Raw genomic sequence first — 27,374 nt, forward strand, 5'->3', positions numbered from 1 at the left:
TGATGCAATGGGCAGTTTGGTCCTTACTGTCTAGTAAGTATGCACAGTGTTTCAGTCAAAGACAACACACATATGCAAATATATGTGGCATTAAACTCTATTGAACTCAGTGGACCTTGGTCATGAGTAAATACTCAAATAATTGAGCTATCATTGTAAAAAAAAGAAAGAAAAAGAAACAACACTTCTACACTACTTCATATCCCTGTACAGTGGTACCTTGGTTTATGAACTTAATCTGTTCTGGAAGTCCATTCTTAAACCAAAGCGTTCTTAAACCAAGGCGTGGTTTCCCATAGCAGTGGGGGATTCAATTTACAAATGGAACACACTCAACAGGAAGCGGAAACATGTTCTGATTCCAAGGCAGAGTTCACAAACCAAAACACCTACTTCTGGGTTTGAAGCATTCTTAATTCATGTTGTTCATAAACTAAGCTGTTCTTAAATCAAGGTACCAATGTAATATGAATACTGTGAAAATTACTATTTTTCAAATCTTCTAAAGCATACATACATCCTGCATGGGGGAAAATATCCGATACCTGAGTTCCTCCAGCTGAAGGGGCTACAGAAATTAGTGCAAATGCAGCACACCCCAGAACACATTCTGTTGACAGAGCCTTTGCACTGGCAAAGATGGCAGAATGGCCCAAACAAAACAGTGTCAAGGGGGAATGTAGGGATGGACACACTGTCGCCATATCTAATGCTGCTTCAGTCCACAGCTACATCCTTGTCAACAGCCCAATTCTACGCCAGCCCCAGACCTGGCACAAATAATTTCCTCCCCATTGACTTCAACAGGAGGCAGGAAACAGCAATTTCCACCTTCTGTGACTCCGTCCACATTAGCCAATGGCTGCCCTTGTTGCTGGCTCCTCCCATTGGCTGCTTGGCCAAAAGAAGGCTTATCCTGCCCTGGGTGGTCTTGAATGCTTATCCTAGGAGACCTGTGTATGCTCTTCACAGGCAGACTTTAATCAGGTGCTATGTTTATGTAGCCCCACCTTCTTCCCTCTGGCCTGAAGGGATGCCTGAGGAAACTGGTTTCTGTGCCATTGGGGCCAATGGATTTTGGACACTGTGCTGCCATTCTGTATATTGTGTGTAAGCGGGGCTGCAAGGGTATGTCCTTGTTGTCATGAGTTCATTGGCTGACTGGCACAGTCCCTGATTGGTGGGCACTGGCAGTGTTCCCAGGGATGCTGGGGGCACGTCTGTCATTTTTAATGCAGTTTTTGTATTGCTTTTTTTATCCTGGGCCAAGGTTACTTTGATTCAATGGCTGTTCAGCTTGTATAGGGGTGGTGCAATGCACCCTGGCATTATGTTAGCCTAGGCTTGCTCTATAAGCATCAGAGGCTTTGTGCACCAGTTCTGTAGGAATGCCTGTATCTATCCATGCTTTAAAAATATGTTTCTGTAATAGCATCCATATGCACCTTGAATACAAGAAAGAAACTGCAAGACAGCTTGTCTGTGAAAAAAAGCTCCCCCCCTTATGCTGCCCACCCTACCATTTGGCATTTAGCCAATTGTAATAGATGGTGGAGGGGCTGCAAAGAGCTCTGGAAGAAAGAATGTGCATGTTAAGCAGAGCACAGCTTTTGTGAGGGGTGAGAAAAATAAGGGAAACATTCTCCACTGCCAAAGAACCAAGTGGTAAATACAGAAGACAGGGAGGGGTGGGGGTGGGGGATAAATTGTCAGAGGCTGCTGAATAGCCGCCAATATGTTTAGAACAGCTCAGAATGTGCATAAACTATCAAGGCTATTCCTCAATGCCAGTGTACATTTTTTTATTTTTTTACAAACTTCTTTTTCTATACAACTCAAAGTAATCTAAAGTAAATATAATAAAAACCTGAGTGCAGAGCAAATATTGGTTGATGTTGTTTTAAAAGACTTAAAATCTAATTAACAATACATTCCATCATATAGTTCAATCTACCATCAATGAAAGCTTATTGGGCACTTGTCCAAACAGGAAGATTTGAACCAATTTTCTGACAGTTATTAATGTGTGTGTGTGTGTGTGTGTGTGTGTGTGTGTGTGTGTGTGTGTTTAAACCCTCCCAAGTCCAAGGTTCGGTAATGCTTTTATATAGGACCAACCATTTAGTCACAAAAATGTGGCAGGCGTTCAAGTTCTCCAGAACTCTTCATTAGGGAAGATGTTAACAAAGCAGAGTGTGGTGGGGTAAAGGGGGGGGGGGGGACAACAACAAGGAAGTACAAACATTAAGCTTGATGCTGTAGCCATGAGGTCATCCTGTAGAGTCATTTCCAAGATTCAGATTGCAAGCTGATGAAGTCCGTCCCAGGTGCTCCAGATATCAGCTAACACAGGGGTCAGCAACCTAAGGCCCATGGGCCACAAGCGGTGCCCAGGGTTTGTTTAACCAGCCCAGCAGCTGTTCCCGAACCGCGCTGCCTGCTTGGCGAGTCCCCACGCATGCGCAGATGCCGGAAATTGCGAGCACGGGCGCTCACGATCTGGCCAACGGAGGGATCTCCACTGGAGTGAACTGGCGCAGGCGAGGTAAACCTTGCTGACCCCTGAGCTAGCACTCCTAAGAAACAATGGCTGCTTTCCACATTGTTAGAAACAAATAAAATAAAGAACGATTTGACTACTTGCTAATGGCAGCTGCACCAAACATCACATGCTTTTGGAAGTACATGGATAAAGCCACGGTAGAAATTTGGTATGACAAAGTCTGATTTCTGGTGATGTCAGAAAAGCTAAGCTTTGCACAGAGAGAGATCTCAAGATATGACATTTTTTATTTAGTGTGGTGTGACTTTACTAAATATATAAATGAGGGGGTAGAGGCCCCTGATATACCAGCAAGGCATACAAGGTTTGTGAAACTCTTAATAGTTAAAAGCCTTGCTATCAAATATCAGTCATCAGTACCTTGGGAACTCTATGGTGCATGCTATGGAACTTGTGAAGAGAGGCAGAATAATCAGACTAAGCATCAACCTTGGTCTTATATCTTATTTGCTTTTACTTGCCTTTGTGGTAATTTTGGGTGTTTCTCTCTTGTGTTTGTTATTTATGATTTGTAGCCTTTTACTTAAGAATAAAATAAAATTATCCATGTACAGAAGCTTTCTGGGCTGACAGTTGAATCTATGCAGCAGCAGGCTAGTATTTTTTTTAGATATTTAAGCAATGAATTTGGGTCATATGTTGGGCTGTGCTGATATTGAAATGAGGCCATTTTAATCTGTTTCAGGGTTGGCAATCTGGTACAGAGGGGATCAGCTAGCCCAGTGGACATAATACCAAGCTTCCTGGGGGTACCCCAGCATTTATAGGCACCATGTCAGTGACCCCCAACCTTAGAAGGTCTAACTATACAAGACTTGTGGATGGGCGGGTGTGTATGTGTGGAAATCTGGATTGAGCCACAATGCTGGGTGAGGAGGGATTAATCTTTTCCTGCAGTGCTTTTGCAATGACCCCTGACCCAAAGCTGGTGTTTGTCCCACTAGAGGACACTTAGGTGCACAGACAATGCAGACTCTTGGGGTGAAATCAATCATCAGGCTCAGATACCATCACTGGAAGAATTCATTTCCTGTAGGACTAAGATAATGTACCGTACATGCACTTATAAATGCCCCCATGTATGAACTCACCAACTCAGATTTCACCTTGAAATAAGTGAGGAGGTATACATTCTTACATAAGCCAGATGTATATATGCATTATTTATATGAAAGGTAAGAGGGTGTGGGGAGAAACAGTAGATAAAATTACACTGGGCTTCTAAGGTGGCTTATAGGTACTGTCCATAAAATACGTTAGTTTTACAGTGCAATCCTAATCCTACCCCCCACTTGCCTGAGAGTATGTCCCATTGAACTCAATGAAGTTTACTTATGAGTAGACATGTATACAATTGCACTGTTAAATTCACACACACTCTCTCTCTATGGTTTCTCATTGCTTATTCTAACCAATATGCTTTCCTTATTTTTCCACAACTTTCCCATTCATCCTTAACAAATGACATACCTAAAGGATGGCCCCTTATCAGGTTGCATTTTTCCTAGAGCTATTAAGTAGCCTGGTGAGAGGAGATGCGAACTGGACTGGGCATGGATTGGGAAATTCCGATGGCCAGATCGAGAGGCCTGTAGAGAAACATTTGGCTTCCGGCTTCAGGTTTCTAACCTCTGTTCCAGAAGTTTGATAATTTCCACTAATTAACACAGAATAGACTAAGGTGAGACAAAAGAAGACAGGTGGGACAACCAGAAAGGAGATTGCATTAAGATAGCCAAGACATGATCAAGTCATGCACCAGAGTTTTTGCCAAGAGGAACAGCCATATTTTCAAAATGTAATAAAGGGAGAAGTGACACATTTTAGCAAATTACTTAATACAGGAAGCAAAGGAGAAAGAGTGGGGAGTCAAGATAAAGCCAAAGCTTGAACAGTAACATTTGTCAATGGATAAAAAGGGTATGAGAGAAGGGCTGGAGGAAAGATTGAACATACTGAGTTTGAGATGATGACACCAAGCATCCACGCTGAAATACTGAAGAGGCAGTTCATGATGCAGGACTGGAATGGAGAGGAGAGTTCAGGGTGTGTGTAATCTGTAAAGGAGGCACTGAAAGCTGTGGGATTTGATGAAGTCACCCAGGGACAGTGAGTAAAGGCTAGAGAAGAGCAGAGGGCCAAGAACAGATCCCTGGGGAACAACGCAAAGAGAAAACAGACTTGCTAATCATGATGTGGTCATGACCATGTGTGCCTTTGTGTATTTGGTCTCTGCTTTGCTCACCCAGTTCAACTTCAGCAACATCCTCATACTCACAAGAGAAACAGGCAAATCTCCCGTTGTATTTCAGTACTCTTTAATTACTGCAAGCTAGAGAACAAAGCAATTAATGGCAAGACACCAGGGGGAAGAATGCAGAGGATAATAATTAAGAAAGGGGGGTGGGAATAATCTAGGACAGAAACAATGGATTTAGGAAGAGAAATGCTTAGGCACCAGCAGGGAAAGTAAAAAAAAAGGCAAAACAAAACTATTGTCTTGGTATTCCTTCTGCTATCAAGAAAGAGTTCTCCAAATCTCTGTGTTCCATTTTCATCCATCTATTCAGGGTTCCAGCAAGCACATTTATTTTAGGATTTATTTGGTACATGTTAGTTGGCACTTGGATTGCCAATGTGCATAGGGGGAGGGAGGAACAGTCCAGTCTGTTCCTGTCCCTTAAGCAGGGGTTTAATAGGGAGAAATCAGCAGGCGAGCAGCTTTTTATGGCATGGAGCTAAATATTATCATCTGCTAATTGCTGCAGATCACACTGTTGTTAAAGAGACAACTAAAGGGGCTGCTTCAAAAGTTGGCAATCCTAGTTGGCATGCAGCAAAAAGTTATCCAAATCACACACTCTAGCTCTGCAATACCTCAACCCATATTCCCTTTAAAAAAAAAAGGTGTGCAATGTTCCCCAGCCATGTATAATAGCTCTGATTTTCCTTATCTATTACAGTTTTGCTATGCTGTCACTGGGGGCTAAAATGGTTTAGCAAGTGGAATATGAACATTGCTATATGCACTGGATCCAGCATAAAGGTTTTGAATAATGGTGGACTGCTCCTCTCTTTCAATGATAGCTGTAAGTCTGCAATCAAGTCTTCAAATGCATTACTTTTGTGAACTAAAGACAGTGTTGTAGAACTATAAACAGATTCTAGTTGGGTCATCTTATGTGGTCAGGTCACATAATACCACAACTTTTAAAGGTAACGAACACAGGCATCAAAGACAGAAAAAGCTAATGCATTTGAAAAAACTTTCCAGGGGATTGATATGAGCCAGAAGTTTCGTATCAAACGGCTGAATTATGTAAACATCATTCATGAACTGGCAAAGCCCAATCTAGCTGAAGTTCCAAAATAAAGTTCTTAATTTGATTTTAATCTAAATCCGTTAACATTTCCCATGGTTTGAATGTGTCTCACCTCAAAAGTATCGGTTTGGTGGTGTTTTTTAAAAAAGTTGGCAGAGGTGCCATAGATTCACAACAAACCATCTGGGTCTTTTATCCTTTTGAATATTGAGCTTGCTGTATGAAATGTATTGTTAGATGGCATGGCTTTAAGCAACACCTTCATGTTTTAATGCTACTACATGCGTAACTAACTGCAGAGCTAAAGTAGGTGAAATAAAAAATGAATTAGATTGCTACATGCTAAAATGCTGAAGTTTCATAGCAGGGCTTGAAACTGCAAACGATGAGCATTCTTGTTTCAGCCCCGTTTATGTTGAGGCTAATTTCAGCAACAACGTTTTTAAAAGCTTTCATGGCCTCAAGCATGACATCCATTAATTATGCAAGTTCTTCTACTACATTGTCATCAAAATCCAGGCTGGTGAAGTCTTTGTTGCCAGAATATATGTCAAATATTCACAATTTCAGGTCTATTCAAGGACTGAGAATGGGTTGTTGATGATGTACTTGGGTAAAATTATTTATTTGTGATCTGATACCTGAATTCTGGCAGCTTTGTGTGGTTTTTAAAGCGAATACCTAAAATGTATGGTTTATTTATTTTTTAAAGAATACTTGTATGCTGCAATTTCATTAAAAAAGTCAATTTGGTTTTCAACAGCTATAGCAGGCTTCCTCAACCTTGGCTCTCCAGATGTTTTGAGACTATAATTCCCATCATCCCTGAGCACTGGTCCTGCTAGCTAGGGATCATGGGAGTTGTAGGCCAAAAACGTCTGGAGGGCCGAGGTTGAGGAAGCCTGATCTATAGCGTTGTGAGTTGTATAATGCCCAAGTCCCTTCTAATCACCTGGATCCAGTATGGATTAAAATCTAATGGAGGATTCCATTGTTGAATTAGCCAGGCAAGGGTCATAATTGCTACCTAGGTAACTGCATGTATGGTGATTAGTATAACTAAAGAGGTTGCACTGTACCAATGGGCTCATGGGTAGACCTCCCTCCTTCAACTGGCTGCTGGTGAGGAGGACAATAGCCAGATTAGAGTGTGTGACAGCTGGGCAAGAAGCAGGCAGAGAAGCCAGAGAGAAAGAGCCATGCTTGATTTTGGCTGGAATCCATGGCTGTGACTATGGGAGAAGCAAGCCCTTCACAGGGCTAATGCTGTGAGCCCCTCCATCTTAGGCTCAGGTTGTAGATATGTGTAAATAAACCATATGTTGTAAAGAAGCCGCAGTTTCCACTGTCCCTTATTCCAAGGAAACTGACCCCTGGGTAAGCGCTGGGAACCCCTGGAGTCTCACACCACTCAGAGAATGGGGTGGCATGCAAGAATACATATATACAGATCACCAACTAGCTATTACAGAAAGTGGTTATCTTAAGCCTGGTGACAATTGTGTGATGTTGGTTTTTCAGTCACACATAATGAAAGGCATCTATGTGTAAGGATTCAGACACTGGCTGCAGCTCTTATGCATAAACACAATAGGTTGGATCCTGAGTAAGTTAGTTGCGGATGGATCCCAATGAGACCAATGTGAAAAGTTAGTCATGACTTTATGAACTCCCATTGATTTCAATGGGAGCTAAGTTTTACTAACTTAGCCTGGAATGACAACTGCACATTCTGTGCTTTTGCTGTAGCAATTGTGATATGTGGAATGACCCTAAGACTGAAACACATTCAAAATTATCACATGGATGAGATCTAAATGGCATGCTTGAATTCTCACATTTTCTCAAGTTAGTGCACAGAAGAAATTTGGGGACCATTCCGCAATATTGCTATTTATTAGTACTTTTCATAAAATTATTAACTTACCTTTCTGTATTAAGGCATCCAAGGCAGATAGCCTGCAATTCCAATAAAAACACCTTAAAACAACTCACAATTCCAATAATAAAGTACAATAAAGCAACTATCAAGACACAGAAACAAGTGAACAAAAACAGGCATGGACATAAAGAACCACCAGCTAAACTAAACACATCAATGAGCAGCAGGAGCAGAACCTAATCAACCTGGCAGGACAAGACACCTTTCTGAACATGGTGGCATTTACCTGTTGGCAGAAGGCCATCAAAGAGAGTACAAAATGGACCTCAGGGCTGGGGCAGTCCCCTTAGCTATTGTTTTTAGGTGGTTACAATTGAGCTAAACTTGGAAAGTTAAAGGGCTTGTGAGTTTTATTATGAGCCCCCTACCTCACCCCCAATAATTTGAGCACTGCCCTATGGTGTTGATCAATAGGACTCTCCAGTGCCCTTTTTGAATTCTAGTGCCTTGCTTCCTTGTTTTCACATGTCTACAGATTTTTGACAGCAGAGTATTTCCAAACTGATCTACGTGCGTCATAGGCAAACTTGATATTTGACTTAACACTTCCTGTTGCTTTAATAAAAGGTATCACTTTATCTACATTTATGTCTAACATTGTTTACACTTCCTTTTATCGAACTAAAACACAAAGGCACATCTGAAGTACTAGATATGCTTGGAGCTATGTCAGAGTACGCTGACTGTAAAATTACCAGAAAGAGTGACGTTGATACTTCTTTGCACTCCGGCCTTCTTCTCAATTTGGAATGAAAACACATCAAGGCTCTGTATTTCATAAATTATAAGATAGATATGGTTTGTTGCTAATGCAGTATGTACACTTCCCAAACCAGCAATGGGTGTGCACTGGGTACAGAGTACACTGGAGTGTGAACCCAGCAACACAGTGATGGATTTCTGTACACACAATGAAATGGAGACTGTTATGTGTCTTTTTTGTTTATTAACATAAAGCAATGAAATCACCAATGAAATCACATAGCTCAAGGCTATGTTCAGCAAATGTAGTGACACAAATGCTTCATGGTGCATGTAGCCCAGAACTTTAAGCTGCTAGTTTTGGCATTTTAAAACAGAGATGGCGAACCTGTAACTCTCCAGATATCTTTGGACACTTAACTCCCATTACCCAGGACTCTTGGCCATGCTGTCAAGGGCTGATGGGAATTAGAGTCCAATAACATCTAGAGGACTATGTAGCTGCTGCTGTTTTAAGCACTTTCACAGTTTGAGATGACTGGCTTAGCGGTGAATTTATAGTCCATTCATGAAAGCATCCCTCCATGTTACAGTGAAAACCCAGTTTTATGCTTTTTTGGTTTCCTCAGATCATTAGCACCTCAACTCCCTTACTCTCTTATTTTCTTTATCTTCCTACTTTTCTGTCCCACTTTGATTGAAAAGCTAGTACTTCTGCATATAACCTTTCACCCGTTCTGCTTTAGTTTCTTTGTCCATGGCAAAGCTGAGTCTGTAAGGTCCAGCCTCCTAATTCCACTGAACGCAACTCTCTGCCTCTAAGCTTCTCCCAGTTTTTGCACCTTGCTTTCCAGGCACAGATCCACAGTTTAAAGCTTCGTGTCCGAGTGGTTTTCCTTTTCTCTTTTGTCCTGGTGCTTTCCTTGGGAAAACCCATTGAAGAAGAGCAAATGGCAATCCCTAATCAGAACAAACAGCAATCCTGATTACCATTTGCTCCAACTCAAATGGTAAAATGTGGGTTTTCCTGGGAAAACAGCAAGTTAAAAAACAAAACCCCAAAACCTACACCTGCAGATGTGGAACTTTAAAACCTGGACTTGTGCCTGGAAATGTAGCACAAAAGGAAGTCTGGATAAGCCCTAAGCATATAAGCTAGGCAGCATGGGTGTGTGGTCTGTGTAGCATCTTATTAACTCTTTGAACCCTATATATTTCTGTAGCAGCATGTCAAACCACAGAAGCCATTATTTTCACTCTTAAATCATTTTTTATTCTTTTTTAAAATATTACAATTGCAACAGTAGCGTGGTTATTACCAGTTCTCAAGAACAGATGTGGGGAACCTTACAAGAAAACCCTTAATAAAATATATTTTTTTAAAAAAAAAGATGTGGGGAACCTTTAGACCTCCAGCTGTTGTTGAACTACAACTCCCATCAGCTCCAGAAAGCATGGACAATGGCCAGGGATGAGGGCAGAGGAAATTCAGCAACATCTGGATCTCTAAAGGTTCCCCACACCTACTCTAGAGCAAGCACACTAATGTTGGTTCTTTAGTGGTCATTGCTTAATCCCCCAAAGTAAGGAAGGTATTCATAGCCAATGCAATCTTGCCATTAAGACCCCAATAGTAGTATTGGTAATTTCCCCCCAAAATTGTTTTTTGATTAATACACCTGCAGAGTATGTGTTCATGCGCTCACCTGGTATCCGCCTTTTATAAACCAGATTAAGACATAAAAAACATAATACATAAAAAAGAACAGATTAAGACTTTGCTGCTTTATTGAGTTTTAATGTGTTGTCATTGTTGTAATATTGTATTATAAATGGTATTGTAAATTGTATGTGCAGGGTGCCAAGCAAATTTCTTAAGGAAACAAACTCCAATTCATGCAGCAAAGAAGCCAAAAGGTGGTTGAGCAACAGCATGGCAAATAGTGGCTGAGTTGTAAGCTGGATGTATAATTAAACAAACACATTCTTCTTCACAGTGAGGTGAAAATCAATCCAGATCCATTCAGGCCACATATTCTCCATGACAATATGGTGATGTGAATTGGCCCCTCTAAGCTAAACTGTGCTTGCAAAACAATTGTAATTCTCTAAAGAGAAGCCAAATCCATTTTATGAAAGGAAGCTTCTGCCAAGAGTATTGTGGCTTTATACAAACACTTGATTGCCCTTGCTGACAAGAAAGGTCATTCTCATTCGGAGTCCCCTATTCCTGTTTTGAATCAGCTGATCTGTGCAGAAGGCAGACTGCCTGGCATGCCGGAATGCACATTTCAGCCAGCATCCTCTGCTCACTGTTTGGAAGGGAACTCGGCTGTCTAGCAAGCAACTGCTGCAGTCCCAAATGCAGAGAGAGAGAGAGAGAGCGAGAGCGAGAGCGAGAGAGAGAGAGAGAGAGAGAGAAGCACAGTAGCTGCAAATCGCTAAATGCTTCTGGCTTGTCAGAGGTGTCAAACAAACTAATAGCACTCTGAGAAAAAAAAAGGCACTGGAATTCAGTGTTGTGCTTGGCAAGTGCAAACAAACTGACCATCAAAAATATGTGCAGATTACATAGTGTCATAGAAACAGAGTAAGATTAGACCACAAAATCATACAAAACAGCCTCTTGCTGCAAGGCAGGACCAAGGCAGCAGAAGTATATTCGAGTTTACTTGGAAAGTCCCACTATGTTCAATGGTGCTTACACCTTAGGCAAAGGTGGGAAGGATTGCAGTCCTTAATCCCCAAAGTACAGACTTAATTTTGACCTCTTTTTTAGAAGGTAGTGTCCTATGGCACATTGCTATCTGACCCAGGACCTTTGAAGGGGTGTGTGTGTGTGTGTGTGTGTGTGTGTGTGTGTGCTATAAATGAAATAAAAGCAGATGCCACTTGCAAATTCAATATGAGATAGGAAGCACAGAAGAGTCCTTCCTTAAATCAAACACTGCCACTCACTACGACAGATAGATGATAGATAGATAAGCCAGTGGTTGGGCTTGCAGGTGTGGGAATGGTGGCAAGCAAGCAGGTGGATTCTGGGAAAGGAGGGAATTAAGTCCTCCCTGTTTCACAGAGCATCCCAGAAGCAAACCTCATGTTAGGTAAAGGTCTGCTTTTAGACTGAAAACGCCCTTCCCCAGCCTCCCCCAACCTGGTGACCTCCGAGCCATGCTGACTGGGGCTGATGGAAGTTACAGTCTGATCCTGAGGGCATCTGCTTGGAGAATGCTGCACTGCACTAATGGAAAATAGAAGGCAGACCTCTTTCACTTTAGAATAGCAGATGATCAATACAGTACTGTAATTAGAAGCAAATATTCCTTGTTGCTTTGTGGCAGCAGAGCCAAAACCGCATTGTGGTTATGAGAGAGAGAGAGAGAGAGAGAGAGAGAGAGAGAGAGAGAGAGAGATAGTTTTGTGTGTGCCCTTTAAATACATTATTTTACTGCCAAACATTGAAGGAGGCCAAGTATCGGCAAGCCAAGTAAACCCTCCTCCTTTATATTTACAAATGTACCAAATGGCCTAAGAACTTTAGAGGACATGTAAGAGCTGGCTCACAATGTATTTCTGAATGAAATGCTCGAAGGTGCTGTAGAGTCGAGACCTCTTGCTACTTGGTGGGAGAAAGCAGGCAGCAGCTAGTGGGATCCTCTTGGCTTGCAAGGTCACAAGGACAATATGTCACAATGTCGCAAGTGTCACCAAATAGCCCTTGTGTCCTCCAAAGCTGCCTGGCTTACCATTTTTCCTGTCTGCGCTGTCTAGCGAGGCAGCCAGCAACAACAGCTGCCGCAGTGCTCAGAACTCGTGCGAGCCTGCCAAGGATTAACTGATTGGTGACAATGCAGTCTATAGACCAGCCTGCCAAGGGCAAGGAGAAAAAACGCGCTTTGACTTCCAGCACCCAATCCGAAGGTTCAGGGAATAGAATGATATTCACAGGTAACCGCCACCGTTCCATAGCCGCTTAAATGGCTGGCTGCCAAATGAAGCTGAAGCAATAGCATTCATCATATCGATGGAGCAGCGTGAGAAGTGACACTCAGCTGCTGCATCATACGCAGCATTGCATATCGTCGCTCTGTATCATGTTCTATAAATAGAGATTCGCTGTTCTGTGCTGCTAAAGGAGCATGGAAGGACAAAAATGAACGAACCTGATCATGTAGCAGAGAAGTTTACATTTATATGACTTCTGATCTGAGTGGAACCATCTGACTGATGACATGCTGGGGAATCTAAAGTGTGGCCTTGTTTGGTTCTCCTGGGCTTCTCAGCAGCTTTCAATACCATGCATGTCTTTCTGGGTCATCTCACTGGGACAGGACTTGGAGGCATGGTTTTGCAATGGTCACAGTCCTTTCTGGGGGAGGATAGGTCCACAAGGTGGTGGGAAGCCACAATGTTCCATTTTGTCCCTGTCCCATCATGTCCCCTACTCCCCACATTCAAACATCTACATTGAACCACTAGGGAGGTCACCTGGGGGTTTGGAATGTAAATGTTACTGGTATAATCCAGTGCAGTGATGGAAGTTGTCTGGAGGCAGTTTGGGGTTGGATAAGAGCAAAGCACACACACACCCTGGAGCTAAATCCTGATAAGACATAAGTCCTGTTGGTTGGGATATATGCTGATCTGGCAGAGATGGACAAAATGAATCTAGGCAGGTTTGCCATCCTGAAGAGAGTGAGGCATATAGCCTGGGCTTTCTTCTGGATTTACTGCTACCAATGCAAAATGGCATTGGTGGCCAGGAGTGGGTTTCTTTTCCTTCATTGGTTGACTCACCAGCTGCAGTCCTATCTAGAGGAAGAAGAACTTGCCTCAGAACCACATGCTCCTTTTAAATCCAGGCTAGATTCGTATAGCATGCTCTGCTTCTGGCTTCTAATCAAAGGGAATTATTTTACCAGAGCTCCAATCATAGTGGTTTGGGGAGTGGTGTTGAAGTAATATATGTCCTTGTTCTTGCCTATATTGTGATTTTTGCTACTTCTAGTGGTACATGTTTGGGAAATGTTGGACATTCAAATACTACTCCCCATGTGTCACATGCTCACACACCATCCATGTTTGTCAAATCAGTTTTGCACTTAGTTTCTATAACTTTTGGTTCCAGTTGAACAGAACTCAGACCCAAAGCTACTTTTTTCATTCATCATAACTCCTAAGCCCCTGCTCTCATCTTCCTGAAATTCTGCAGGTTACTTTCCCAGGGGAACCTTTACGATATATGCCATGTTCGTACTAAAACAATTGACCACAAAACCACAATAAACAAAGTGATTCCTTTTAACTTCCTTCCTCCCCAAAATCAACTTTAGTAGTGCAGAAATCTCTCTGAACATATTAGTCTAAAATTTGGCAGGCTTTAGTTTTTCAGGAGGGGTTACTATTTTTGCAAATTCCATCCACTTCTGCCAAAAAGGAAACAAAATTCTGGAGTGATGTCCTCCTGAAGGAAGAAAGGAGAGGATGCTCTCTACATGATTAGAGGTACTTCTAAAATATTACATTATGCATTTATTTTTTAAGGAGCCATGCATTTATTTAAAAAAACATTTCTTCTTTCTCTATTAGGGGTTTCCCATTCACTTCAGTGCAAGGGATATTCCTTCTTTCAGATAGTTATATTTGTTTCCATTTCCAAATGAATCTTAAACAAACAAAAAATCTTAGTGATTTTAAGGGACAACCTGCTGGTTCTCTCTACTGCTTCCTTTTCATCTCACCACCTGTTCTCCATCTTCTTTATTTTCTCTTACATTTTGAAGTGAGTTAACTTTGTGTAAAGTATGCTGGGTAAGATTTAGGGTTGCTGGGGCTGAATCCAGTGGGACTCTTTCTTGTGCTGGAAAGCATAAGATTGTGTTGCATCTCCAAGGGGCTGAGAACTGATTGAAGCAGTAGCCTCTTTTTTCTATAAGGGAAAGTATCAATTTCCCCTTTTAGCTTTCTGTTCTCTAATTCATATGCATTCTCAGGGAACTCCTCTTTGCTTCTACATTTTGCCGAAGATCCTCCTTCCTTCTTTTTAAGGGGTCAAGTTTTTCCTTACTTGCCTCACACTTTGCTAAACAACTCTGGTGGCCCTCACAGCTTATAATATTGATGGGATACTTGTGGTCCTTCAGATGTTTCTGGACTACAACTCACATTGTCTCTGACAAGTGGCCATGCTGGCAGGGATTGGGGGTGTTTGAGTCCAACAAAATCCAGAAGGTCACTGGTTCCTCAACCCAAGCCTTCCCCCTACCACATCAGGGCCTCTAAGACCCCTCTGTTAGTGTGGTGTGAACTTGGGTGTGTAGTCTACAATGGCAGGGTAAAGGAGCTCTTGCTTTTGGTTCTCATTTTTATTACCCCACAGATTTGGAAAGAGTAAAGAGAACACTTCACCATGTTCTTCTGACATCTATGTGTTTAGCAGATATCAGAAGGAATCATACCCAGATGTAGATGGGTAGAATTCATCCACACAAGGTGTGGAGCCCTAGATGGTAGCCAACAAATTATAAGATGATGCAAGAGAAACATTTAAAGCATAACAGTCTTCTGCATGTTTAAAGGTAAAGGTAATGTATGTTTCTGCATGTTTACTTGGAAGTAAATCCCATGCCACTTCCTCACAGGTGAGTGTGCATAGGACTGTAACCTTAAATAGGGTAAGACAAAGAAACCACGTTGCAGATTTGGGTTAAGTTTACCATGAGAGAGACTACACTTAAACAGGGCGGGGAAGAGAGAAAAAGAAGGAAAGAGCACACATACTATAGTTCTTATTTTATCATTTTTGTTGGTTTTGAATCTATATATCACACACTCAACTCAGAAGGTCTCTCAGTGTCTTAGGAACTCAGTGCCTATAGGTATTGTTAATAAACTATTAATTCACAGAGAGCATACATATGGCTGGAATAAAGAGCCTCAAATCCTACATGGGTGCACTTCTTAACATTCAACAAAGGGATTCCCATTTAATGCATTTTGCAATCATACATAGTACGAAAGATCCCATTCCCCAAAGACAACCTTCTCATTCTTCTGAACATAATATTAGAAAGTAACAGTAGCCTGTCATCATCATAATCCTTAACACAATAAAGGCAGGATACTTTTGCTTACTATAGGCAGTGGCATGGTACTACTATAAATATTTGTCAAATCAATCTCAAACACACAATTTCAGCCTGATTGGAGAGGAGTTCAAGCTTTATTTTGAAAGAGTTGAACACAATTTAATCACTCCTCTGCTCTAGCTAAACATTCAGGACACTGAAGTGCCAAAGAAATGAGTAACAGAATTTACTTCATAACTCACTGGATGTTTTTGTAATTATGTCATACTTCATTTTTTTTTTCAAACAGGGCCGCACAAGGATTACTTTAACATAAAGGGCTATAGGCACCATGCATTGAGTTGAGTTTAGTACAGTAGGACCATCCATGCAAACATTTATCCCATGCAGAAATGAAAATGAGGAGGTGGAGGAACCAATAGCACAGCCAATGGTCTATTCCCAGTCTCCATGCATTAAGGCATTGTAGGCACAGGACCCTATGCATGAAGCATACCTTCATGATATAGGGACACTGTGCACATTTAGGGGCAAGCACAGAGAATCTGGAAAGCTGTCCAACATTTACTTCTATATGGCATTGCTGGCATCCTTCCCTTCTCCACCCTATCGTGCTGCTATTGCTCACAGCTTTCCAAGGTCAATATAGGATATAGGGGGCAGCACAAGCACATTCAAAGAGGTAGAAGGTCTGCTCTGGAATAAATGCAGAATCAAAAGGATCTGAGTTAGCAATCAAAAAAGAAAACAATTCGCAACCGTTTTTAAATACTGAAATGCGTTTAGAGTCAGGATGGGAGTAGCAAATCTAAGATTATGTACCCCATCTTTGCCTTTGTATAACCATATTTTAAAATACTTTCTATTCTCAAGGCCCAGATGGTTTGCGTAATCACAGATCAAGGCTTCCGGAAACTACGCTTTATATAGGAGGAGCAACTGCGCCAGTAGAGGGCACTAGTGAAGCTGCTTACCTGTGGAGACCTGCACCAAGGAATCCTCCTCCATGGTACCACAGGTGTTGCTATGTAGGAGAAATTGGCTGGGGAGTAGGAGAGTTTAATTCTCTCCCCCAGAAAAACGGCCAGCAGTTAATGGTAACTAAACTCTTTATTATTTCAGAATGCCCTCTTATGCTGGAGTAGCTGAGGGATAGCTGGCACAGTGCCCTCCAGATGTTTTGGACGGCAGCTTCCATTATCTCTGATCAGTGGCAATGCTGCTGGGGCTGATGGGAGTTGCAGTCCACAACTGCAAGGCACCTCATTGGCTACCCCTGGAGCAGCGTCTAGAGACTTATGCTGCATAATTGTAGTGCTTTAGCTAAACAGGTTTCCTCATGACTAAATAACATGGTGATGTTTCTACACAAAAAGACCATGCACAATCATTACTATGAGGGGCAAAATAAATCAGCCTGATGTGACAGTTCATCAGTATTGCTAAAGCTTAACTTGTGTGTAAAGTATATATCATCCACTATAGAAAAGGAAGCTTCACCCAGCATTAATTCAGTGGAAGATCCTGCCGTGTAACATTAAGCATGATGTCAGGATATTGTGGGGTGGGAGCCCCACTCCCAGTCACCCATAGACCAAGTTTGACCAGTAGGCAGGGCTGCCTTCCTGTCAGCCAGCTGGTGTCTCACTGACACCAGGCTACCAATTTTCCTATGTCAAAATCAAATTGTGCCAGCAAAAGCATAACACTTTGCAAGCACTGGCGACCACCAAGGTATCCTGAATCCCTGGCCTACCTGGCAGCAAGTCAGTATATCAAGTCCCAAATCCGGGATCAATCAATGTGTCCAAAGTCCCATAGAGATCCTGGAGTATTGAAGCTAACAACCAACAACACTGGCAGATGCTACACTTCAGCTCTGCTTCCTCTTTTGTACTTTGCATGCTGATTCCAGCATCTGGGCTTGATGAGGCATGTGACCCCCACCTGTTCCTAGCCTACTCCAGCTGAGGCATCACAGACCTCCTCCCAGAGCTAGCAAGCCTTACCTGGCCAGCTAGTGAGCTGAACTGTGGGCCCTTGCCTGCCTCAGGCTCCCTGTCTGCTGCTCCTCCCTACGCCTCAGAGTCCGTGTTCATGGAGAGTGAACACATGTTCTGGCTCTGGTGATGAGTCCTGCTGCTCTGGTTCCTGTGCAATGACCCCCAACCCCTCGCCATCCTCCATCACCCTGTGAGTATTTCCTTCCCCGTCCCCTGCTTCCTCAGATGTGTCCCAGTCCTGGCTACACCCCTCGCCGGGATCCTCTTCCTCCTCCCCATTGTCCTGCCAGTTCATGACACAAGGCCGCTTGCAAAGATGCAGGGCTTTGCTGACACTGTTGATCTGCCTGCCAAACCCACTTTTGGCCCAGCCACGTCTTTACCTCCCCATTATCTGACATCATATACGCCATTGGGTATATGGTAGGATGGCCTGGTTTTCCTGAAATGGCCTCGCAAACCAAATTGGAAGGTCAGGCAGGTCAAGTTATGCCCGTGGGCTGGTGGTTCCCCTTTGCCAGGATATACAACAGGGAGCAAACACTTTTTAAAATGTAGGCTGCAATCATACAACCATTTACCTGGGAGCAACTCAATGAGGCTTACTTCCAAGTAGACATGTATATTGCATAGTCAGCCCATATCAGCTGAAAGTATAGTTGAAATGCATAAATTTAAGACAGAATTTCAGAATTCCAATTCATTATGGTGGATTTCAACCCTTTTCAAATTCTAGTTTTGATTTCTTTCTTTTTAATGAATAATAACAATAAAAAATAATAATAACACCCTCAGAATTAGGAAAATATCATTCAAAGTTTGCAAGAAACTTCTGGAAGAAATAGCATTGAAAATGTTTCTGTGCCAAATGTTTCTACGCCAAATGCTGTCCAATCTTGAAGGCTTTTTAGGGTTTATTCCCTCAGCCTAATGCTGCAACAGCATAATTACTGCAGGGTGGCAAGAAAACTTGGCATAGCCATCACCGAATGCGTTAGGACATTGTAAAAAAAATGGAATGGGTAGGGTAGATGGACTCTGTTACTGAACCAGCAATCTGATACATTCTTGTTAATCTAGATAATATCTAGAAATTATCTAGCAGACATGTACTATTCCCAACAATTTCCACTGTATTGAGTGGTACTGGACACAATCCTCAAAAAAATGATAAGCTTAGAAGCATGCCCTTAAGATACAATGGCTACTCTGCAATAATTCCAATAAGAGAATTAATTTCATGGGCGACTGTCTCTAACATAGGAAGCTGCCTTAACTCCAAATCAGATAGATAGATAGATAGATAGATAGATAGATAGATAGATGATAGATAGATGGATGTCCTGCTATCTTTTCAACCAAATTCTTCTTCCAGTTTTGAAGCTGCTAGCAGAAAAAATTAAAGAAATGCCTAAGAGATGATAACTGTATTTTTGGACTTAAAATTGATGAGAATTTGATGGCATCAGCATGGTTTTAAAAGAGAGAGAGATTGTGAATTAAAATGTAGATTGTTTTTATTCAATGATCCATATTTTGTCATAATTATTGCATAGCTCTGCAATGCCCTGTTCCTCATAACTCAAAATAAAAAAAAACATTGATCACTTCTATGTAAATTTCACATGGGTCAACATTGTTAAAGAAGGATGTAGCTTAGAGACTGGGAACCTGTGGTTCAGCAGATGTGGCTGTACTCCAAAACCAGTCAATCCCAGACAACATGACCACTAGGGATGATGGGTGTCCAACAGCCTATGGAGGACCATAAGTTCCCCACTCCTGGTTTAAGCACAACAGCCAAAGCCATGACACAAAACCAATATCAGAAATGGCAGGATAGGAGGTGTATAACCCTCCCAATATTACCGAACTACAAATCCCATCATCCCTAGCATGCTTGCTGAGGCTGGTGGGATTTGGAGTTCCACAACATCTGGAGGGCCACAGGTTCCTGGTCTATAACCCTACAAAAAGGGTAGGGTTTATGGCCCTTTCTCTCACACCCTGGGAATCCTGTGTACCACAGGTGCCCATGGCATACTCTGCAACTAGAATCTTTATATTGATCCCCAATTAACCATGGGTCCCTGTGATATGTACACAATATATGTACTCAGGCAGATTTGTTTCGCTCTTGATTGCTATGTAACGAATCTGCAAATATCAGAATATTGAAAGTGCCCCCCTCCCATAGACAAAGTGGCTTAGTAGAGTGTAAACATGCATTGTAAGCATAATAATTTGTTTCTTTTTGACAGCATGAACGATTTCCTCCAGCTGAAGAGTTTGAAATAGTGGCTCGATACAGAAATCCCAGGTAGGGTTATTTGAAGGCTGCTATGGGGTTTTGTTTTTTGTTTTTAAATTGCTCTATAAAAATTTCTTTTTACTCTCCTGTACGGACTAACCTACTGTAGAAGTGATGGGCAAGATATAAGTAGTATTGTCCATATTATCCACTTTGAATGGAATGGCTTTAATAATTACATCTTGTTATGACTCAATGATGCCTTCCAATATGATGACAATATCTGCAGGTAGGAAGGGCTTTACAATTAATGTTATGCTGAGCAGCTTAAATTACAGTTGGCTAGAAAGAATTCAGCAAATACTGCCCACATGAAACACTCTGTGTATATTAACCAGATGAGAACAGAGATACTTGCCTTCTCGGTTTTCCAGTTTGGCTGCCCACTGTCAAGGCTTAAATATGTTCATATGCTCAGCTGCATTGCAGGGGAGAGGAAGGGGGTTGCTTGGCAGGGGGTTGGACTCGATGGCCCTTGTGGTGTCTTCCAACTCTATGATTCTATGATTCTATGATTCTATGATTCTAAGGAGACAGATGCCAAGTGCCATTTATTTTGGTGCCAAAACAAGGCCAAGATCATCCCCAGCAACCAAAATCCTTTCCTAAGGAGAAATTAAATATTGCTCAAAGCTCCATCTCAAATCACCTGGGGGGAAATGAATCATTTTCTCATAAAACCAAGTAGTCAACACTCTGATCCGGTGCCTCCACCCCTCTTTCCCAACTCATTTGAAGTTAAGCAATAACCTGACTCCCCTAAACTCCGAAGGACATGTATAGGTTCCATACTTGTTTACGCTTTAATTCCTCCTGGAGCAGCAGTGAATCATAAGCACACACATATACATAACCAAATACATTTTCATATCTGAAGCAGGATGGCAATTATTATTATTATTATTATTATTATTATTATTATTATTCACAATGAGACTATGCACCAGCTCTGGCTGCAACAGTGTGAAGTTCAGAAATCCTACTAAAGTGGAAGCAAAATTGTCACACATTCCTCTTTCCTTGAGTACTGACTGAGTTCCAGGGGCAATACTGCAGCAAATCTGCAGGTTGCATTTAGAATGACAACTTCTTACTTGCTTTGCTAAACTGCCAAGCATATTCTGGGTATATTAGAACATGCATACAATTGCTTCTGATACAAGATGACAGCAGCTCAGAAAGATTCCATGAGTGAGGCTGGGCCTCAGTGGAAGCAGGCATACCGCTGGGAGAACAACATGAGTCCTGACTGTGTGTCATACTTGCAAGCTTTGCTGGCTGCTGTTACTACACCAATTCGTTTGCATCTCCAGCAGTGGAAATTGCTGAAACAAATAAGAATCAGCGCTCTAATTGCGCGCGCACACACCCTTTCTTCTCTCAACATGCACATTTCCTCCCTAGATGGATCAGATAATAGCCAGTACCTGAGTTCAGACACCCTCCTGCCAATAATTTTGGATGGCATAGGAGTATGTGCATGCCTCTCTCCTCTGTCATATACCTAAGGTAATGGGGGTTCTTTATGTGGGTTGGGGTGATAGCTCAGAGCTGGTGTGGTGTAGTAGTTAGAGTGTCATAACAGGGAGAGTCGGATAAGTACTCTTCCTGTGACTCACTCCTTGTTGTGTCTGGGCTGTATAGTCTCATCTTAAAATCTTGGCTATATGTAACAGCAGCATCTCTGTGATTTTTTAAAAAACAATATGATCTGTGTATGGTTCTGTTATTGTTTGCATGGTTATGTTTGTACAAATGTTGATCATAAATCAATTTAAAAAAAATTTTTAAGTGTGTCAGTCAAGGACCTGGGAGACCAGGCTTCAAATCCCCACTCAGTTATGAAGTCTCAGTGGGCCAGACTCTGTCTCTCGGTGTAACCTACCTACCAGGGTTGCTCTGAGGATAAAAGGAGGAAATCCATGCATGCCACTTTGAGTTCCTTGGAGGAATGGTCAGATATTTAAAAAAATGTAACAGGCAAACATGTTGCATGCAGGAGACCCCAAGGTTCTTTTTTCTGCAGCTAAAGTTAAAGGGCTTTTAGGTAGCTGGGGTGGATACAGAAAGGCTTCTGCTAGAGATGTTGGACAGCACATCAAACCAGACAATGCTGGTTAAAATGGAGCAAGGTCCTGACTTCGCGAAAGGCGCCTTCATGTTTGTGATTCTTTCTTTTCCAAGAAATAAAAATTAGGAGACGAGGGTTCATGAACTGGGATACTGCACAGACTGCCTACTTGACAGGATGTGGGAGAGGGGAAGAGGTACCCATTTTACCACCTCACGGATTGGAATATGGGCAAAAACTTAGGAGCTCAGTTAAGTCCATGGCTAGTCTTAATACTAAAAGTCACAGTGGATTTAAAAGGTAGCTACAGAGATGCATACAATCAGTGAATGGAATGCTTCCCAGATTGAGATTCTGGCTTGGTACATAGTTTAAGATCCTGGCTAGTAAACTGACATTAAATCACAGTTGTCCATTTTGGGCATACTGGGGAAATGCAACTTAGGATAACTGGGATTGACACACCATTCAGGAAGGGAGTAGGTGAGTGAAACTCATTCCCCAATTCTAAGTTATGGTTTAATTAGCTGGGAAGCATACGTATGAGCAGAGCCAATGTTAATTAAATTAATATCTCAAAACAGAGCACAACCCTTTAGAAAAATAATGATGTTTATGCCAACAGCACAAAGCACTGATAACCATTTTCAGTGAAATGCTACTGAAGACACTTAGTCCTCAGTTCTATAATAAGCTGTGGGGAACATTTCTGGATGATCCTATTCCCAGAAAATTAGCCTCCTCTATTATATACCCAAAGTAAATGTGGGCAACAGCCTGCCTAGTTATTCTAAAATGTTTAGTATTGCAATGTATATTTATTTTAAAACATAAATCAATGTAGTGGTCTAGTTATTGCTACTGAGTTGACAATTGCTACTTTTACATTAGCACAGCAGACATGGATCTTACACCTTTCCCCAGAGCTCCTAAAGCATTTGTTGCTTGCACTATGCTTTTGGCATTCACCACAAGGGAATTCCTATGCTCTCTTCAGACTGAAACCATGAAAACCAGCACTTCCTTTTTGAGGTTCAACTTCCTCAGAAAGCAGATAGTGACCATAACAGAGCATTTAAAAAAAAAAATGCAAGTGAAAATACATATGCAGTAGTGGATTTCTGTGGAATGTTCCAGGGTACTGTGGAGTGTTCTGTGACTTTTCCAATAGAGTCACAGTAGTGATTCCTGTCTGGGACCCTCTTCGTATCTTGTTCCTCCTGATGTGTTTAATTGCGGGTTGCCTGTACCAAATGTTCATGCTCTGAGTCATATTTTACCCATGACTTGGCGAACTGAGGGAAGAGGGGTGTAGCAATGCTCACCAAGTGCCAGAGACCAATGGCCAGCCCCTAAAGTATAAAAGCGCCATGTGATAAATGTTTGTAAAATTTGTCTGCACAGTGGTACCTCGGAGGTTGAACGGAATCCATTCCAGAAGTCTGTTTGACTTCCAAAATGTTTGGAAACCAAGGCATGGCTTCCGATTGGCTGCAGGAAGGTTCTGCAGCCAATCAGAAGCTGTGGAAACACCGTCTGATGTTTGGCTTCCAAATAATGTTCTCAAACTGGACCACTCACTTCTGGGTTTGTGGTGTTCGGGAGCCAAAATGGACAAGTACCAAGGCGTTCGACAATCAAGGTACCATTGTATATGGGTATTTGCCTTTTTCCAAGGCAGACCACTGGTTCATCTAGTTCCATATTAACAACACTGTCTTGCAGCAGCACTCCAGGGTGTCAGCCAAGAGTCTTTCCCTCATCTTTTAACTGGTGATACTGGTGACTGAACCTGAGACCTTTTGCAAGCAAAGCATGTGTTGTGTCACTGAACTATAGCCCCTCCCATGCAGGTATGGGCTCATGCTCATCATTTTCTCCTCAGTTTTTACACACATTGCTCAGCTGGACTGGAATCCTATTTCCGGCTCTTCTCCCACCAAAACCACAGTGTGTTCATTTAAGGTCATATGTAATTCCTGAGCTTCTGGAAACTAAAGCTCATCAAGCCATGATGGGAAATGAAAGGCACATGCCTTTATCAAAACTAAGCATTCCTGTTGAAACACACAAGAGGAATACGTAGAGCGCGGGTGGTGACACACTTTTGCCCTTTTGAAAATAGCACACACCAGAAAGGAATGTAATCTGAACCAGTAGTTAAACTAGCACAGATGTTACTGGTAACATGTTAAATATATTATTACTACTACTATATTATTTCTGATCAAATGTGAAATTTGGTCCACTTCTGGATTCCCCACAAGACATAATATTTTCCTAGTTGGATTAGGTAAATTACGGAACTGAAGTCAAGTTCTGAATGTTTTTCAGCTGGCAACATGGCTATTTTTGTTACAGTCCTCACAGAGAGAGAACTCCACAACAGTTTCTCACACCCATATAGTATTTGTTCATATTTCAATTGACATATCTTATGACTGACTTCTCAGTTTGTGTTTCAGTTCTTGTTAGCTCCACCCTTGGGCTGCTGTTACACTTTTCTTTCTTTTTTTGCAGTTTCTACCAACCCTTTGTTGTTTTTGTTAGGGAATACTTTGTGTATTCCACAGAGTGAGCAAGTCAGGTGGGTGGGATGGGATTTCCCTTTCCAGGTAATTCATATTAAGGACAAAAGATATCAGCTGCTTGTTTTTACTTCCTATTGAGTTTGCCAATTCATCTTTTCAAAACAAAGAAGCTTCTTTTCAAACTATAATATGTATACATCTCTTATAACTACTGCTCCTTTGTGTAACCTGAGTGCAAGTACACATGCAGTTTCCGTGTTTGCAGAGGTTGTTCTACAAGGTTGGGAGAAAAGGCTATATTCAGACCATGGGGTTTTGATGCCACTTTGCACTTCATGAATTACCAAGAGTTCTCAATTTGTCTAGATTTGGTTTCTGAACTTGGGTCACATCCCACACTTAAAGCACAGGGGCTCCCCGCACCCAAGAATCATGGAAACATTAGTTTACCCCTCACAGAGATACAGCACCCTTAACAAACTACAGTTCCCAGGATTTTTGGGGAGGAAGCTACTTGTTTGGATGTGTACCTGGCCAGTCTGCATGTGGACAGGATAAGAGTCAGGGCAAGAGTCTCTATAACCATGTTAGAATTCTTCTCATGCATTCCCCCTCTTTTCTGTAGGGAACAGCAGGTTTAAGGGAGGGTATGGGGCTGCATGGGCTGGCTCAGCCTCCAGACACTGAAATGCACAGGTGGGCAGCATGGGCAAAGCCAGGATTTTTGTAAGGCGGGGCAGGCTTTTGTTAGGGTAGGGGGGCATAACCTTGGTTAGGTAAAGATAAAGGGGCCCCTGACCATTAGGTCCAGTCGTGGCCAACTCTTGGTTTGCACGCTCATCTCGCTTTATTGGCTGAGGGAGCTGGCATACAGCTTCTGGGTCATGTAGCCAGCATGACTAAGCAGCTTCTGGTGAACCAGAGCAACACATGGAAATGCTGTTTACCTTCCCGCTGGAGCGGTACCTATATATCTACTTGCACTTTGACGTGCTTTCGAACTGCTAGGTTGGCAGGAGCAGGGACCGAGCAATGGGAGCTCACCCTGTCACGGGGATTCGAACCGCCGACCATCTGATCAGCAAGTCCTAGGCTCTGTTGTTTAACCCACAGCGCCACCCGCGTCCCTAACCTTGGTTAGTTAAGTATTTTTATGGATTTTAAAAATTGATTTAGGGGGGCAGCTGCCTGCCTCCATGGCTATGCCCATGGCGGGCAGCTTGAGAAAGGGCTCTCCACAAAACTGATGTACACAGGTAGAACTCCTCCACTGGACGGCAGGGATCCTGATTGGTCCAGAGTCTCTCCCTGTCTAGAGAGCCCTTTTCCATGTTATCTGAATGTGTGGAAGGCATGGCCATGACAGACATCAGCAGTGCAGGTGGGGCTAGCCTGTGCAATCTCATGGCCTCTTCTATCTTGTGTGTGCGCGTGCGTGTGTGCGCACACACGTAAGCCTTATCTGAGTGAAGAGGGAAATGCTCTATTTACAACAGGTGCAGTATGTGAAAGTAGCACTTCCTGACATTTCTGGGCTGAAGATTCTCTGCTTCAAATTCTAACAGCGTGTAGATGAGATAAACGTGTGTTGCACTGCATTTACTGTGGCCATGCTGCCCTGTTGGTAGAGTAGGTTTCATCTCCTCCAGGTTTGATCAGACAGAAGTCACTAACATTTAAAAAATGCTATGAAAAAAGGTAGATAAACCAGAGGAGAGCTAAGAATAACTGACATTTCTCTTATCAATTTTTGTTTCTTTTCAAGAACTAGATCTCTCTCTGTCTCTGTCTCTGTCTCTCTCCCTCTCAAACACACACACACACACACACACACACACACACACACTCTTTGTAGTTGTGCATATGTCTTCATTTGCCTAGGCACACTGCAAATGAGGGGATTACCTTTTGTAAGAAATACTGTCTTATTTTTTTCCAGTACTTTTTATGTTTTGCCTGTCCACTTCTGGCATAGTACTGATCACCAGATCAGGAATCACCACAGAGCCTGTTCAAGTGAAAATACACAAATGCACTGAGCAAAGATCCCATACAGTGGTACCTCAGGTTACAAACGCTTCAGGTGACAAACACTTTGGGTTACAAACTCCGCTAACCCGGGAGTAGTACCTCGGGTTGAGAACTTTACCTCAGGATGAGAACAGAAATCGCGCAGTGGCAGTGCGGTGGCAGTGGGAGGTCCCATTAACGAAAGCACACCTCTAGTTAAGAACAGTTTCAGGTTAAGAATGGACCTCTGGAGCGAATTAAGTTCGTAACCCGAGGTACCACTGTACCTACTTCACAACCTTATGTTAACAGCATGGAACTATTTTAAACTTTCCTGCTTCCTGGGCAGTTCAAAGTGAATTAAATTGCAGTGCTATTTTTAGAAGCATGCTTACATCTTCACTATTAAATAATTTGGGTTTACTATTGCCAACAGGCTATAAAGCAGGCTGAGGAACTGAATCCAATAGGCTGGATCCTTAATTCCTCCATCCCAGCAGGTCCATTTTGACAAAGTGGGCAGCCCTGCCCTCCTCCCAAGGTTAAAAGGGGCTTGCTCTCTATAGCCGATCAGCAGGTAAGCAAACCACTTTGAAACTCATCTGCAGGCACAGTTTGGATTGATTTATCTCCCTGCACATACTGTCTGCTTGAGACCTGAAGGCAGACCTCTTTACATAGAAGTCTACTAGGCAATAAGAGAGGGGGGCTTTTCAGCAATGCCGCCCCACCTGAGGAATGCTCTTCCCAAGGAGTCCTGCTTGGTGTCCACTATACAGTGGTACCTCGGGTTAAGTACTTAATTCGTTCCAGAGGTCCATACTTAACCT

General features: G+C 42.3%; 1 protein-coding gene across 6 annotated transcripts in view; it reads left to right on the top strand.

The window, feature by feature from the left end:
• The first annotated feature begins 12,256 nt into the window (after positions 1-12,256).
• The window catches only part of SPMIP2 (sperm microtubule inner protein 2), a 35,587-nt gene continuing 20,469 nt past the window's right edge, over positions 12,257-27,374 (top strand). For 2 of the 6 annotated variants that reach the window (XM_083631404.1, XM_083631405.1), the window contains exons 1-3: positions 12,259-12,478; positions 16,492-16,715; positions 19,883-19,941. In XM_083631404.1, coding sequence (XP_083487530.1) covers positions 12,379-12,478; positions 16,492-16,715; positions 19,883-19,941 — 383 coding nt within the window. In that variant the 5' untranslated portion in view covers positions 12,259-12,378. Of the gene's footprint in view, positions 12,479-13,922; positions 14,036-16,491; positions 16,716-19,882; positions 19,942-27,374 lie in introns of all 6 variants that reach the window. The other 4 variants (XM_083631402.1, XM_083631403.1, XM_083631406.1 and 1 more) reach the window with 3 other exon arrangements.

Source organism: Podarcis filfolensis (genome assembly GCF_964270895.1).
Source record: "Podarcis filfolensis genome assembly, chromosome: 9".
In the NCBI taxonomy this organism is placed as follows: Eukaryota; Metazoa; Chordata; class Lepidosauria; order Squamata; family Lacertidae; genus Podarcis; species Podarcis filfolensis.